At 41.3% G+C, this 17104-nt stretch overlaps 1 protein-coding gene across 6 annotated transcripts in view; it reads right to left on the bottom strand.

Annotated features, from left to right (window-relative positions):
• Positions 1–17104, bottom strand: part of ATG7 (autophagy related 7) — a 298659-nt gene that overhangs the window by 189744 nt on the left and 91811 nt on the right. For 5 of the 6 annotated variants that reach the window (XR_007514390.1, XM_049861840.1, XM_049861839.1 and 2 more), the window contains exon 16: positions 16767–16842. Coding sequence is in view for 5 of the 6 variants with exons in the window: in XM_049861840.1 (XP_049717797.1) it covers positions 16767–16842 (76 nt within the window). In the remaining variant the exon portion in view is untranslated. Of the gene's footprint in view, positions 1–8631; positions 10272–16766; positions 16843–17104 lie in introns of those variants that run through there. The other variant, XM_049861843.1, reaches the window with a different exon arrangement.

The raw sequence follows: 17104 nt of genomic DNA, 5'->3' as shown, positions 1-17104 counted from the left end.
TTGTCTACAAGAGACGCACTGTAGACACAAAGACATAAACACGTTAAAAATCAAATGATGAAAAAAATATACCAAGCAAATAGTCACCAAAAGAGAGGAGAATTGGCAATATTAATTTCTGACAAAATAAACTTCAAGTCAAAATCCATTTGAAGAGACAAAGAGGGGTATTATATAATGATTAAAGGGTCAATTCAGCAAGAAGACATAAAAATAATAAATGTTTATGCACCCAAACAAACTCTAACAGAATTGAAGAGAGAAACAGACAGTTGTAGAATAACAGATTTCAATACAACACTTTCAACAATGGATAGGACAACTAGAAAGAAAATAAATAAAGACACAGAAGACCTAAACACTATTAATCAACTCAACCTCACAGACATATATAGAACACATCACTCAACGGCAGCACAATATACATTCTTCTCCAATGTACATAGAAACATTCTCCAGAATAGAACATATTTTAGGTCACAAAGCAAGCCTCAATAAATTTAAAAAGACCAAAATTATACAAACCATTTTCTCTGCACATAATAGTTTAAAACTACAAATCAATAACGAGAAGATCAAGGAAAATAAATTAAACACACGGAGACTAACACATTACTAAAAAATTATTGGATCATTGAAGGAATCAAAAATGAAATAAAAAAAAATACTTAGAATCAAATGAGGACAGAAACACAATATCCCAAAAACCTTTGGGACACATCAAAAGCAGCGCTCAGAGGAAAATTTATAGCAATAAATATTCATTAAAAAAGATCCAAAAATCAACAACTTAACCCAACAACTTGAACAAATAGAGAGGAAGGAGCAAAAGAAGACTAAAGCTACTAGAGGAAAGGAAATAATAAAGACCAGAGCAGAAATGAATGAAATAGAAAACAGAAAAATATAAAGAGTGAAGACTAGAAGTTGGTTCTTTGAGAGGCTCAATAAAATTGACAAGCCATTGGTCAATTTGACAAAGGAAAAAAAATGAGAATAACCAAAATAACAAATGCTTCTGGAGACACTATAACAGATCCAACTGAGATAGAGGATTATAACAGAAAACTATGAAAAACTGTACTCCAACAAATTTGAAAACCTAGAAGAAACGCACAAATTGGTAGAAACAGACTATCTACCTAAACTAACTCAAAGTAGAAAATCTAAACAGACCCTTAACAAAGGAAGATATTGAAGATGTCATCAAAAACCCACCCCCAACAACAAAAAAGCCCTGACCAAGATGGCTTCACTAGGGAATTTTGCTGAACAGAGAAGAGTTGACACCAATTCTACTCAAACTCTTCCAAAACATAGAAAAGAAAGGAATATTTCCAAACTTATTCTAGGAAGCCAGAATCACCCTGTTACCAAAGCCAGGAAAGATATCACACAAATGGAAAATTACAGACCAATATCCCTCATGAACACAGATGCAAAAATTCTCAACAAAATTCTAATCTCTCTCACCACTCTTACTCAGTACTGTACTGGATGTCCTAACCAGGGCAATAAGGCAAGAAAGGTATCTAAGGCAAGAAATAAAGGTATCCAAATTGGACAGGAAGAAGTTAAACGATCCTTATTTGCAGATGACATGATCCTACAAATAGAAAATTCCAGAGGTTCCACAAGAAAGCTACCGGATCTAATAGAAGGATTCAGCAGAGTGGCAGGGAATAAGATCAACACACAAAAATCAGCTGGCTTCCCCTACACCAACAAGTACAACTCCTAAAGGAAACCAAGAAAATAATATCATTCACAATAGCCCCCCAAAGGATAAAATGCTTAGGAGTAAACCTAACCAGGAATGTAAAAGACTTACACAATGAAAACTATAAAAAACTGCTGCAAGAAATTAAAAGAGACCTACTTAAGTGGAAAAATATTTCACGCTCATGAATCAGAAGATTCAACATTGTGAACATGTAGATACTACCCAAAGCAATCTATAGATATAATGCAATACCAATCAAAATCTCAACAGCATTCTTTAGTGAAATGGAAAAATTAATCACCAACTTTATATAGAAAGGAAAGAAGCCCTGCATTGCAAAAGCTATACTGGAGAACAACAACAAAGTAGGAGGCCTCACACGTCTCAATCTCAAAACTTACTATATAGCCAGTAATCAAAACAGCTTAGTATTGGTTCAAAGACAGACACAAAAACCAGTGGAACAGAATCAAGAACCCAGAAGTAAATCCATCCATCTATGTACACCTGATCTTCCACAAAGGGTCAAAGTCCATTTGATGGGGAAGAAACAGTCTCTTCAACAAATGGTGCTGGCAAAACTGTATATCAAGTTACAGAAAAATGAGAACACGTTCCATATCTACTACCACATAAAAAACTAACTCAAAATGGATCAAAGACCTAAATGTATAAGCTAAGAACTCTAAAGTTCCTGGAATATAACATAAGGATGAAACTAGGGGACCTAATTTTTGTTATAAATAGTCTATCAAACACAACTACAAATGCATGAACAACAGAAGACAAAATAGATAACAAACATCCTAAAAATTAAATACTTACGCTCATCAAAAGGCTTCACCAAGAGAATAAAAGGAGAACCTTCAGACTGGGAGAAAAATCTTTAGGAAGCACATATTAAACAAGGGCCTAATCTCTAAAAACATATAGGAAACAACATCTCAACAACAAAAACACAACAATCCAATCAAAAAATGGACAAAGGACATGAATAGACACTTCACCAAAGAGGACATTCAGGCTACTAACAAACACAAAAAAGATGCTCATGACCATTAGCCATCAGAGAGATGCAAATCAAAACTACAGTGAGATAACTACCTCACTGCAAAAATAGCACTAATCAAAAAAAACAAAACAAAACAAAAAAACAGAAAACAACAAATGCTGGCGAGGTTGTGGGGAAGACTGGAGCTCTTATACACTGCTGTTGGGAATGTAAAATGGCACAACCACTATGGAAAATATTTTGCTTCCTTAAGCTAGAAATACCTTATGATCCAGCAATCCCACTCCTGGGTATATATCCTAGAGAGATACGAGCAGTGACACGAATAGTGACATGAACATATGCACACCTATGTTCATTAGCAAAAAGATGGAAACAACTTAAGTGCTCGTCAACGGATGAATGGAAAAACAAATTGTGGTACACAACATACAATGGAATGCTACACAACTATAAAGAATAAGGATCCGTGAGACATAACATGGATGAATCTGGAGGACATCATGCTGAGTGAAATAAGTCAGTCACGAAAGGACAAATACTGTATTGCCGCACTTTTATACAAAGTCAAAAATAGGTATACACATAGAAAACAACATTCTTTGACGGTTACCAGGGATGGGAGGGAGAAGGAGGGGGAATCTCTTTGTAGATAGTAGACCCTTGTTATTTTTGGTGATGAGAAAGGCAATACCCAATATGGGTGAGGTCTCCACAACTGGTCCAAGGTAAATGAAGGCACTAGGAAGTACACAAGAATAAGGGACAACTTTGGTAAATGTTATAACATACAATTTTGCAACAACAGTAGTAACAGCCAAAAAAAATGTGGGCGGTTACATACATATATGCACACATAGGTATGTATACATACACATAAGTATATGGATGTGCACATACAGTGTATCTGTAGGCCTATGTATATACATGTTTGTTTACACTGCATATATATAATAAAACACATAGGGGGCAAAGTTATGGATATTTCCTAGACATAACTATACACCCTGTAGGACTGGTTTATAGGGTTTGAAGACTTAGGACCATACTCTAGTGGGACAACTGGCATAACATAGTTCATAAAGGTAATGTTCTATATCCTAGTTTGGTGAGTTGCATCTGGGGTCTTAAAAGCTTGTGAGTGGCCATTTAAGATACAACTAGGTATCTACTCATCTGGAACAAAAGAATGAAGAAAACCAAAGACTCAAAGAAAAAACTAGTCCACAGGAGTAATAACCCATGTGATTCATGGCCTCCTCTAGCCTGAGGCTGGAAGAATTAGATGGTGCCCAGCTACCACTACTGACTGTCTTAACCAGGACACATTAGGATGTCCCAGATAGAAAGGAAGAAAAATGTAGAAAACTCAAAATCCTAAAAAAAGCCAGTCTTACTGGACTGATAGAGACTAGAGGAATCTCTGAGACTATTGCCTTAAGACACCTTTAGAACTTGGAACTGAAGCACTCCTGGTGTCACCTTTCATCCAAATAATAGACTGGCTTATAAAATAAACAATGTCACCATGAGTACTGTGCTCCCTTAAATAATCAACTATATGAGACCAAGGATCAAGCCTAAAACAAAGATGAGAAGGTAACGAGGGGCAAGGAAGGTATATTAACGGAAACAGAACAGAATTAGAATGTTGATACATCATGAAAAATGTGACTAATGTCACGGAACAATTTGTATAAATGTTGTTAAATGGGAACCTAATTTGCTATGTAAACTTTCTCCTAAAACACAATATTAGAATAAAAAAAAAGAATTATAACTTTCCTTCCAAAGACATTCCCACTTTCCTGACGTCGCTCAGGCTGACTTCTGTGACTCAGTGCTATTCCTTTTGGAAACAGCTCCATGTCCAAACCCTTATCTTCCTCAAAAGCACAAACCTCTTCCATAAATCCTCAATGGACCTACCACCAGACCTAGAAACAATGTCACCATCCTCCAAAATTCTTTTGATCTTTATCACTAAAATACCACGTGCAATAATTGTTTTAAAAAATAGCAGCTTTATTGAGAGATAATTCATGAATCATAATACTAATCTTTTTAAAGTATACAATTCAAGGATTTTTGGTACATTCACAGAGTTGTACAGTCAGTCATCACCCACTGCTGCCGAACTGATTCCGACTCAAAGCGAACCTATAGGACAGAGTAGAACTGCCCCCCAGGGTTTCCAAGGCTGTAATCTTTACAGAAACAGACTGCCACATCTTTCTCCCGCAGAGCAGCCAGTGGGTTCGAACCACCAACTTTTTGTATAGCCATTACTGCTACCTATTCAGAACATTTTCATTGCCTCAAGAAACCATGAACCTCTTAGCAATTACTCCCCATTCTCCTCTTTTCCTAGCCCCTGGCAACCACTAACTTACTCTCTGCCTCTATGAGTTTGCCTATTTTGGATATTTCCTATAAATGGCATCATGTAAGACTAGCTTCTTCCACTTAGCATAATGTTTTCAAAGTTCATCCATGTTGTAGCATGTATCAGTATTTCATTCCTTTTTATTGCCAAATTAACATTCCATTGTATAGGTTTGTCACATTTTCTTTATTCATTAGATAATGGACATTTCTCTTGGTTAAGTACTTAGGAGCAGAATTACTGGATCTTCTGGTAACTATGTTAACACTTTGAGGAACCGTCAAGACTTTCTCCAAAGCAACCACACCATTTTACACTGGCAGTGTAATATTTCTCCACCTCTCACCGACTCTTCTTAATCTCTTTTTTTGATCATAGCCATTCTAGTGGTATGAAGTGGTATCTGACTGTGGTTTTGATTTACATTTTTCTAATGACTAATGATGGTAAGAATCTTCCCATTTGCTCATTGTATATCTTCTCTGGAGAAATGGCCATTCAAATCCTTCATTCATTTTTTAATTGGGTTATTGGTCTTTTTACTGTTGAGCTATAGGGTTCTTCATACATTCTAGATGCAAGACTCTTATCAGACATATGATTTGTAAATATTTTCTCCCATTTTGTGGGCTGTCTTCATTTTCTTGATGTTGCCCCTGATGCACAAAACGTTTTAAATTTGATGAAGTCCCATTTATCTATTTTTGTTGTTGCTTGCGCTTTAGGTGTTACAGATAAAAAACCATCATCTAACTGAAGGTCATAAAGATTTATCATTTTCTTCTAAGAGTTGCATAGTTTTAGCTCTTATATTTAGGTCATTGATCCATTGTAAGTTAATTTTTGTATATGGTGTCAGGAAGGAGTCCAACTTCATCTGCATGTGGAAATCCGGTTGTCCCAGCACTATTTTCTGGAAAGACTACCTAAGTGTCTTGGCAACCTTGTGGAAAATTAACTGACCATAAATGTGAGGATTCATTTCTGGGCACTCAATTTTATCCCACTGTTCTATGTCTATCTTTATGCCAGCACAACACTGTCTTAAATACTTAGTTTGGTAGTGTAATTTGAAATCAGAAGTGTGAAACCTCCAACATTGTTCCTCTTTTTCAAGATTATTTTGGCTATTCCAAGTCCCTTGAAATTCTACGTGAATTTTAGGATCAGGGAAGGACACAATTGAGCTCTTTGTACTTGCTCACAAGACAGGTCCAATAAATTATGAAATGAGTGAAAAAAACATAAACACCCCAAATCTGAAAAATTATTCATATCTCAATTATACAGAGAAAATCATCCCAAATAACTCTAACTCACTATCATTCATATTTTCCAGGCAATTTGAAGCCCTCCTCCATCATCAATGCTTTAAACCCCTAGGATTACAAACGCACTGCATGTCCACAATATGCTCTGCATCTCCCAATCTTACAAGAAATGCATAAAATTTCTAGAGCGGAGGTTGCCACTTAAAATTGTTAGTGCCTTCCCTAGACATGTATAGAAATCCCACAGCAATCTCACATGCACGCATTCTATGAAAAAGTCTTAATAAATACACTCACACCTACTTAGGCCAGGCCTCAACTCACAATCAAGGAAGTTATAAGGACCTACCCTTGTGTGGGTGGAAAAGAATACTATGACCTTTCTACTTAAAAGGTCCCTGCATGGTGCAAATGGTTTCCACTCAACTACTAACTGAAAGGTTGGTAGTTCAAATCTATCCAGTGGTGCTGTGGAAGAAAGTCTGGCGATCTACTTCCGTAAGATTACAGCCGTTGAAAAAACCCTGTGGTGTCCAGTTCCACTCTGACCCTCAGGCAGTTTCCGTGACTCAGCACTGACTGGGTGGCAATGGGTTTGGGTCTGGCTTCTATTTACCCGTTGCCATGGAGTCAGTTTCAACTCATAGTGACCCTATAGGACAGAGTAGAACTGCCCCATAGGGCTTCCAAGGCTGTGATCTTTATGGAAGCAGACTGCCACATCTTTCTCCAGTGGAGTGGCTGGTGGGCTCGGACCACCAACTTTCTGGTTCGCAGCTGAGCGCTTAACCACTGCACCACCAGGGCTCCTTTTGTTTTCTATTTAGAAGTGTGCAAAGTATGTGAAGCAATATGTGCAGTGTTTTCTAAGCTTGCCGGATCTGATGAGTCACCTGGAACATAATTCACGAGGTCTGGGGATCTGAATGTTTAACGAGAGCCCCAGGTGAGCCTCATGATGCAGGCAGGTGAAGCACTGCTTCAGTTACTATTCGTATTTACACTTTCCTGTGGTTTGCTCTGTATCATTCAACATCACCTGTTAGATGTCGAAAATCAGATGAAGTAGTTGGCAAGCCTCTAATTCTTTACACGTTTTCTAAAATCAGCAGCACCACCTAGTTGTTAGAATGTAGCCCGCATTTAAATGAACATTTAAATTAAAAGGCTTCATAAAGTGATATCAAGGTTATTTCTCCATCCACACAAAACTATGGCCTCTGGCCACTGCTGAAGGAAAGTTGCCCACAGCTTACCCTAAACTCTTGTTCTATTACCAATATATTCTTTGAATCTCTCCTTATGGGAAGATAAATATTAAACAGCTATTTTTAAAAATTAAACTCTAACTTGTTGTTAAGTCAGTTCCGACTCATGGCAACCCCATGTGTGTCAGAGTAGAACAGCACTTTATAGGGTTTTCTGTGACCTTTCAGAGCAGATCGCCAGGCTAGTCTTCTGAGACACCTCTGGATGGGTTCTAACTGCCGACCTTTCAGTTAGTGCTCAAGGACTTAACCATCTGTGCCACCCAGGGATGGCCTTTTGGTGTTTTTTTTTTTTAAGTTAAATACTTAAGTTCCTTTTTAACAGTCTCCTCTGAATACTGATTTTTCACTCTCCCTCGCCTCAGAGAGTGAAAAAAATTGTCAATTTCACACACATGCCCCAGCTACGCACGCCTGCCCACCCGCCCTAGAGGGATTCCTTAAAAGGACCAAACCTTTGCCTACCCTCCCTATACGCTTTGTTTTTTAAATTTACATTGATTTTGCTTCCTCCCACCCCCCACCACCTTAATATAGAAAAGTATAAAGAAAAAAAAAAATGGGTCATATAGATATCAGATAATTCATTGCCTGAGGCTGGGTGGGAGGATATTGCCTGGGAGGGGACACAAGGGAACTTTTGATGGGGGGGTGATGAAAATATCTCATTTGTGGTGGTGGTTATGCATGTATATAAACTTGTCAAAACTCACTAAAATGTACAGGTAAAATACAGGTGCATTTGAGTGTATATAAATTATACCTCAAAAAAGGTGATTTAAAAAATTTGTTTTATAATCTCAATGAACATTTTAAAAATAGTGTGGAAAGGTACAAAATGAAATAGTAAATGAAGGTACATTTGTAAAAAATGTTTTAAAAAAGGTACAAAATGAAAAGTAAATGAACATGAAAATGAAAAGTTCCTATTGCCCCCAATCCCTCTCCCCTAATCACCAACATTAGTGTACTGTGCAAACTAATGAGGAAAAAAAAATTTTTATGCATAAACCAGCTATACGATATGTATATTTTTGCTATCCCCTGCATATTTAAAAAACCACCTAGGAATAAATGAACCTAAACAATTACCTGTGGCTTCTTGGCTTCCTTTCTCACCCCAGGCCCAAAACAAGGTCCCACGCAGTTTGAGCTGCAATCTCTACTGTCGAACATGATTGCAGTAGTTGGTTGAGGATCGAGTTTGGCTAAGAGGGCTTCATAAAACAGGACAAACGCCCCTCACCAGGAGGAGTAGAAACGCAGTAGAAAAGATGCAAAAAGCATGGCCTTTTGGCCTCCAGTCATGGTCACGGGGCTGTTCCCAGTGGGAAGGTGTGGGGTTGTGGCCAGAACTCATTAGGCACATCTGTGCAGGTCTAACTAGCATCCCAGGGCTCTCAGACAGGAACACCTGTTTGGGCTGGGAGTGTGTGCTGGGGCCAAGGTGTCAAGGGTCCCTTTGGAAAGCAGAATTGGTGTTGCTGGGAGCACAAAGTAGCCAAAGCTTAGTTCAAAGTGCGACTTTGATCTGCTACCTTGAGGAGTTTTGCACTTTGTCTCAGAGTATGCCACCAAGAAACTTCCTTTATAGACGGAATCCTATAAATGCCCAATGCTTTCAAATGCCAAATGTGCTTAGAGGTCTGGAGGGGGGCTCAGGAAGTGTGTCTTTTGAAATGATTCCCTTGGTGACTCTGGTGTCATTGTGGGATCCCCTGAATTAGGGTGTCTTCAAATTTAAGCCCAGATAACTCCAATTACATACCCAGATCTGCTCACATCTCCTCCAATCTATTCTCCGTGCAGCAGCCAAATCTTATCAAGCCTCAGCTTAAAACCTCCCAATGGCTTCCTGCTGCCTCAGGATAAAGGTGCAGACCTTTAAATGGTCTGGATACTCCAGCCCGCCTCTCCTCCTCTCCCACCGTACTCCCCTAACTCCCTGGCCTTCTTTCAGTTCCCCAACCTTACCCAGCACCCTTCTCATCTACCTTCTCTGCCTCTCCTATGCCTCCCCTTGAGTACTTACTCCACTTCCTTTTCCCTTCCATGGAAACAGCTGCCCCCTCCTAGCCTTAGAAGCCATGGCCTGCAGGGTGGTGGGGTAAGAATGTGGCAGAGTATGCCGAGGGGAGGGTGCGAGGGAGGGAGGAGCTCACCAGCATTTACAGAGTGCCATCCATGGCTCAAGGGGTTCTCACACTCTTCATCTCATTTTGGCCTCACGACCATCCTGTGGGAGACCCTGGGTGGCAAAAACGGTTCAGTGCTCAACTACTAACCGAAAGGCTGACAGTTCGAACCCACCCGGAGGCACCTCAGAAGGTCTGGCCATCTGCTTGTGAAAGGTCACAGCCTTGAAAACCCTGCGGAGCAGGCTATTCTGTGCACGTGGGGCTGCCATGAGTCAGCGCTGACTCCCCAGCAACTGGTTTTTACCACCGTGTGATGGAGAACCTCCTTCCATTCTCCAGATAAGGAGACTGAGGCTCGGAGACGTGACACGACTTGTCCGAGATTCCATAGTTAACAAGTTCCAAAGCCAAGAATTTGACTTCAGTTCTTTTGGCTCCAAAGCCTGGGGGAATTACGTGTCGGAGGAAGAAAGCTAAAAAGCAAGGAAGAGGTCAAAAGAAAGGAGGAAAGAAGTAGACGGTTACAGGGACTTTAAAAAGAAAACACCCCCAAACAAAAACTCAACACCTGGATTAAATCACCTTCAGTCTATTATGCCCAGTTGGCTACAAAAGAACTAGATCAGGAAGAGAGAAGGGCTCCTTCCCTTCTGGGTCACCCCGCTGGTGTTTACACCTAACCAAACCTGTTGCCATCGAGTCGATTCCGACTCACAGTGACCTATAGGACAGAGTAGAACTGCCCTGTAGGGTTTCCAAGGAGTGGCTGGTAGATTTGAACTACCAACCTTTTGGTTAGCAGCCGAGCTCTTAACCACTGTGCCACGGGGGCTCCGTTTATACTTCGAGCTGAGTAAAAAACAGCTTGGGTGCTGTCATGGATTGAATTGTGTCCCCCCAAACTATCTGTCAACTTGGCTAGGTCATGATTCCCTTGTATGATGGTCTACCATTTTATTTCTGATATGATTTCCCTATGTGTTGTAAATCCTATCACTATGATGTAATAAGATGGATTAGTGGCAGTTTTGTTGATGAGGTCCACAAGATTAGTGTCTTAAGCCAAGCTTTTCTGAGAAATAAAAGAGAGAAGTGAGCAGAGAGCCAAGGGGACCTCATACCACCAAGAAAGCAGGGCTGGGAGCAGAGCGTGTCCTTTGGACCTGAGGTTCCTGTGTTGAGATGCTCCCAGACCAAAGGAAGACTGATGACAAAGACCTTCCTCCAGGGCCGACAGAGAGAGAAAGCTTTCTCCTGAAGCCAGAGCCCTGAATTTGGACTTCTAGCCTACTGGACTGTGAGAGAATAAACTTCTCTGTGTTAAAGCACTAGATGACTAAGACAGGTGCTAAGCCTGTGTGTGTGGTGTAAGCCTACTCTCACCTCAAGGGGAAGCTAAGATCCAACACCCAGCAATAAACGGTCATCCTGAGAAGGTACAGTCTCAGCCACAACTGGAACCTGCTGCCGTAAATTCACGCCAACTTCCCTCAGGCCTGGCAGTATTTCTAGAGCTTGGAGTCTGCATAAATAAAACTAACTCCACACTCCAGATCCACCTTGGATGTTGACAAGAGCCTCAATCAAATTCAATGCCCAAATGGAGAGTTTAGCAATTGCAAAACTTCCACACACCACAGTGGTCCTTGTTTCAGATAACAGCTTCCGCTATCACCTCAGACCCACCTCTCATTACAGAACTAGAATCACCAAGGGGCAGAGAACTACACTGGAAATAAGCCAGCGTCACCCTTAGAAAAATACTGCAGAATGGAGCTAACCCTCCCAACCCTCCCCTATTCACTCATTGCTGCCAGAGTTTTAGGAGACTAGATAAGCCCTGATTTTAACTGAAAATGAAAGACAAAGACAAAACCAACATTTACAAGTGTCTCTTATGTGCCCAAAACTGTGTGAATGCATATGTAAATTAATCTGTACATGAATTCTAGGAGTTTATTATATTGTTATCACCATCTTACAGATATGGAATGTGAGGTTAGCTTCAGAGATGTTAGGTAACCTGCCCAAGGTCACACAGTGATAAGTAGCAAGAGCTGCCTCAAATCCTTTTGTAAAATGAGGTGAGGAATGAATGGATGAATGTGAAATTAAGAAGACACGCTGGGCTTCTAATCAGGTCTGTATGATCACAAAGCCTCAGGCTGCCTTCCACATGGGACCTCCCAAACAGGACACCCTCATCAGGTGAGCAAAACTTGTGGGGCACAAGGAATATCCTTCAACTGATAAAGTTATGCCCAAGTCCTCTTAGGACAAGAGCTGCTCTCTGAAGTGCTCTTGAACTCTGACATTGCCTACAATCTATCCCCTCTTTTGTGTACTAAGAAAAGGAAATTCTTTCTCTTCTAGGGCCTCACCTAAGAAACCCAGCCTCTACCAGATGTTGTACACAGACCCTCCTTCTGTTTAGGGACCTCCCCACTAGAACAAGATGGCATCGTATCCAAATGGCTTGGGCTATATCTACCACCTTAGATGACTCCAAAAGCAATTGATTCTAAATACCAGGTGCTCTTGTGCTGGTTACTTAACCTCTCTGAACCTCAGTAATAGTGCCTTGCACAGGGTCACTGTTTGGAATGATCTGTTCAAGGAATGGTTGGCTGGATGGATGGATGGAAGGAAGGAGGAAGAACAGATCACAGACCACAACAGCTGATACGATAAAACATAGGAGTACCCATTTTTTTCTGCCATTTCCAGTGTCATGAACCTGAAGGGTATAGAACTGGAGCGGGAAGGAGATTTTTTTTTTTCCTGACCTACATCTCAGGAAATACGCTGTTGTTGCTCGTTTTCTTAACCTCTCTACTCAGCAGTCAATCAGTTCATATCCTAGGAGCACACTGAGATAAGCATTTCTGATCACAATAAAGTGATTTTATGAAAAGCTAAAGGCCTGAAGATGGCAGAGCACAGCTGGCACGGACAGCTCATTGCTGTAGAACCCAGCTCTGCCTCAGCATCTGCCTCACTTACAGGTCTCCCATGCCAGGTCCCACCCAGAGTCCTGCCCTAGATCGGGCTTTGTCCTACTTTTCTGAAAGTAACCCAAGGGCCAGAGAGAACCATACTGTCAGCAAGTTCAAACCCCTAGCTAGGAAGGGCAGACACACCCATCAGTACTTTGGAACCAAGAGCACATTCTCCCAAAGATGATAGAAAAGAAAAAAGAAAACTGCTGGATCCACAAGTAGAATGAAGCAGGACTGCTATCTCAGTGACCTTGGTGTTCAATACTGTTGTATCATCACCTTGTCTTTATCATTCTCTGAGGGATGTCAAGCAGGTCATAGACCACTAATTCCTGTCACATTCAGGACCTCTCACCAGCCTGGGCTGTGCCTCCACCAACAAACCAGAGAAAAGGCCTGGCCTCACAGAAGTCAGCCCCCACCCCAGCAGTCAGGCAAAAGTAACTTTGCTAAGATCTACAATGAAAAAGTGCTCTCTACCAAAGAAGTCAGACCCCCGAAGAGTTTATTCTACATGATTTCACTTACAGAATGTTCAAAATCAGACAAAAACCTCCCATGATGTTGAAAGTCCAGAGATAGCTTACATCTGTATATGAAGGAGGCAATAATAACTGGGAGAGGATTGAGAGGGGCTTCAGGGATGCCTGATAGTATTTTATTTTGATTTTTGTGCTGGGGCACATGAGTGTGTTCATTGCATGATAATTCATCAAGTTGTCCACCTAGTGATTTGTGTGGCTATCTATATGTGTTTTATACATTGATAAAATTGTTTTTTAAAATCATTCTCTTTATAGACAGAAAGTAACCAAACCAAATCCCTTGCTGTGGGGTCGATTCCAACTCAAAGCAACCTTACAGGACAGAGTACAACTGCCCAACAGTAATTCTTAAGTAGGCCTGGTAGCACAGTGGTTAAAGCGCTCGGCTGCTAACCAAAAGGTCAGTGGTTCCAGCCCACCAGCTGCTCCATGGGAGAAAGATGTGGCAACCTGCTTCCATAAAGATTTATAGCCTTGGAAACCCTATGGGGCAGTTCTACCCTGTCCTATAGGGTCTCCAGAAGTTGTAATCCACTCAACAGCAACAGGTTTAATCATTACAGAAACAGACCGCTACATCTTTCTCCTGAGGAGTGGCTGGTGGGTTCGAACTGCCAACCTTTCGGTTAGCAGCCAAGCACTCAACCACTGCACCACCAGAAAGTGGCTTGTACTTATTGCTGCCTGCTTACAGAATCCGCTCCATGTACAAATGGGTCAGAGATTTAAAAAAAAAAAAAAAAAAAAAAAAAAAAAAAAATCCCAGTAAGCCTATTTTCTCACCTTAAATGGTTTTTCACGGTTTTCAAATAAGAGGTTTTTTTTTTTTTTTCCAGGCTGAATTTCACTGAATTCCAAGGCTTAATCAAGCCTTCTTCTGCACTTGGCCAATCTCTAGATGGGCCAACTTCAGCCTGTGGTCCAAGAGAGAGATAAACGAAGTAATCCTCAGGCCTCCCAGGGCTGACATGGAGGAGAACACAGGCCCAGAAAGCACGGGCTAAGATAGGTAAGTTTCTCCAAATTACCAAGGAGTCTCCAGTAGGGCCTTTGCGGCTCTCAGTCCAAGGACTATCACTTTCCTAAGACGTCTCATTCCACAAAGGCCAATTAATAAACACCCTCCTTTGGGGAACTGAGACAAATAAGCCCGGAGAACTGAGACAAATAAGCCCAGGGAACTTCACCGGCCATTCTTTATATACAAAGCCCACAGAGAGGTTGACCAAGTTCCTCTCCAACAGGAAATCATTTGTCTCAGAGAGCCAGGAAGAGGAGGAGGGAAGTGCTGAGTCTGCAGCAGGGCACTGCAACACAGCCCAGTGTTTTTGTGGAAACCATCTTCCCCTAATCAAAACACAGTTGCATAAATGGACTCACTCTGCTTTGGAAAAAAAAAAAAGGTTTAAAAGCCTAAAAATGCGGACCGCATAACCCTGATTAATTTTTAAAGCTCTTTCCACACTTTCTTTTTTAGAGTGTAGCTAAAAATAAAGGCTTGAAACTTGAAATAATGTAAGCAAGTAATCACACACACACTGGGTCTTTTCCCATATATGGCCGCGTTATTCTTCAGTCTTTGAAAAGGCCAGATGAAGAGATGGCCAACAACCAAAATAATCCTTCAGACATTTGAAAATGAGGAGAAAGGACTAGAAGAGCTGGTGAATGACAAACAATTGGGAGGCTCAATGGGGATAAAGAACACGGAGAGGGATTAGTTGCCATAGTACTTGAAAAACACAGGCACATGCATTTTGACACCGGACACCTTCTATAAAGGGACTGTTTTGCCCTCTGGCCTCAGCACAGAGAAAACTACAGCTGCAGTAATTTAACATAAAGGACTTAAAGAAGGAAACCAGGGCAGGGGCCATGACTGAAAATGTAATTAAAGCCCTTCTCAGGCTCAAATCTGAAATGGAGATGAGGGCACATCTCAAGGCAGAGGGAAGAGAAGGATGCATGTGAAAAAGGTCAGCTCTGGAGGTCAGCTTCCTTAGGATAGATGGCCATTACAGTGTCTGCTGGGTCCTACTTGAACTGTTTCTCTAGAGAAGACTAACACATTCATGTCACCCCAGTGCCGCCTGGTATAAGGCAGAATGGGAAAGCCACATTTGTGCAGTGTTTTATGGTATACAGGGCTGCATCACAGGCATACTCCTGGACACAAGGTAAGTAAGGCACCTGTTTACACGAATATTGAGGAGTCCCTGGGTGACACAAACAGTTAAACGCTCAGCTAAGGTGCCTTGGAAGTAAGGTCTGGCAATATCCTTCTGAAAGGTCAGGCTTGAAAACCCTATAGAGAGTAGTTCTACTCTGCACACATGTGGTCGCCATGAGTCAGAATCACCTCAACAAAAACTAGTGTGGTTTTTTGGTTTTTACTAATATGGATACTGAGGCTCAGGGTAGGGTGAAGTGACCTAACACAAGGTCTATTAGGTGCTGCTTAGTGCGAGGGGGCTAGAGTAGAGATTCCAGCTAAGCCCTTTCCATATGTCATCTCTAATCTCTACAACTACTAAGTGAGGTAGCTATTATTGCCTCCACTTTATACATAAGAAAACAAAGGCTCAGAGAAGTTAAGGAACCTGGTCAAGGAAGGCCGTCCTAATAATTCCAAGGCTAGGGTTTAAACCATTGTCTGCTGATTCTAAAGCCCGATTTTTTTTTTTTTTTTTTCTGCTTCATTATGAGGCCTCTAGTCAACATGCTGAGGACAGTGGTGGTTCAATAGTACAATTCTTGACTTCCATGTGGGAGACCTGAGTTCAATTCCCAGGCAGTGCGCCTCATCTCATGCACAGCTACCCACACCAGTCTGTCAGTGGAGGACTGCATCTTGCTATGATACTGAGCAGGTTTCAGTGGAGGGTTCAGACTAAGATGAACTAGGAATAAAGGCCTGGTGATCTACTTCTGAAAATCAGCCAGTGAAAACCCTATGAATAATAATGGTCCGATCCCATTGTATAGGGGTCAGCATGAGTTGAGGATGGCTCTTTAACAGCTAACAACAAAGTCAACATATGAAACACATCAAAGACTCTAGATAATGCTGCTTGTTCATGATTTCTTCTTGTACCATCCCTCAGAATGGGATCTCTTCCAGGTGGTCATAAGGCTCTCCCAAAAATCCAGGAAAACTGAAGGATAAGTTTAGGGTTTTTTTTTTTTTTTTTTTATGAGGTGGGCTGGGTTGATGAGCCACGGGAGAAAGATGTGGCAGTCTGCTTCCATAGTGATTTACAGCCTTGGAAACGCTATGGGGTCGCTATGAGATGGAATTGACTCAACAGGAGTGGGTTTGGTTTTTTGGGGGGGCTGATGGGGTGGTAAAAGTGACCCGAAATACTTCCCCTTGCACCAGTGGGATCAGGTCCAGAATTGTCATTTCATTTTTCAAGTCACTAACCTGGTGAGGCACAAGCCCAAGAGAGGTTGGAGGCTCATTCATGCGGTCGTCACTGCTGCTGGCAATGGCGTAGCCCCTGAGAAAAGGAAATTGATTAGACTTGCTCATTTTTTTTTTCTTATTTTTTTGTAACTGTGCTTTAGATGAGGGTTTACAGAGCAAATTAGTTTCTCGTTAAACAATTCATACACATATTGTTTTGTGGCATTGGTTGCCAACCCTGCAACACATCAACACTCTCTCCTTCTGGACCTTGGGTTCCCCATTTCCATTCGTCCAGCTTTCCTGTCCTCTCCTGCCTTCTTGTCCTTGCCGCTGAGCTGGTACGGCCATTTAGT

This window comes from Elephas maximus, chromosome 20, assembly GCF_024166365.1.
Source record: "Elephas maximus indicus isolate mEleMax1 chromosome 20, mEleMax1 primary haplotype, whole genome shotgun sequence".
Classification (NCBI taxonomy): domain Eukaryota; kingdom Metazoa; phylum Chordata; class Mammalia; order Proboscidea; family Elephantidae; genus Elephas; species Elephas maximus.
Note: the sequence above shows the minus strand (reverse complement) of the source record. Positions and strands in the feature narration are given on the sequence as shown.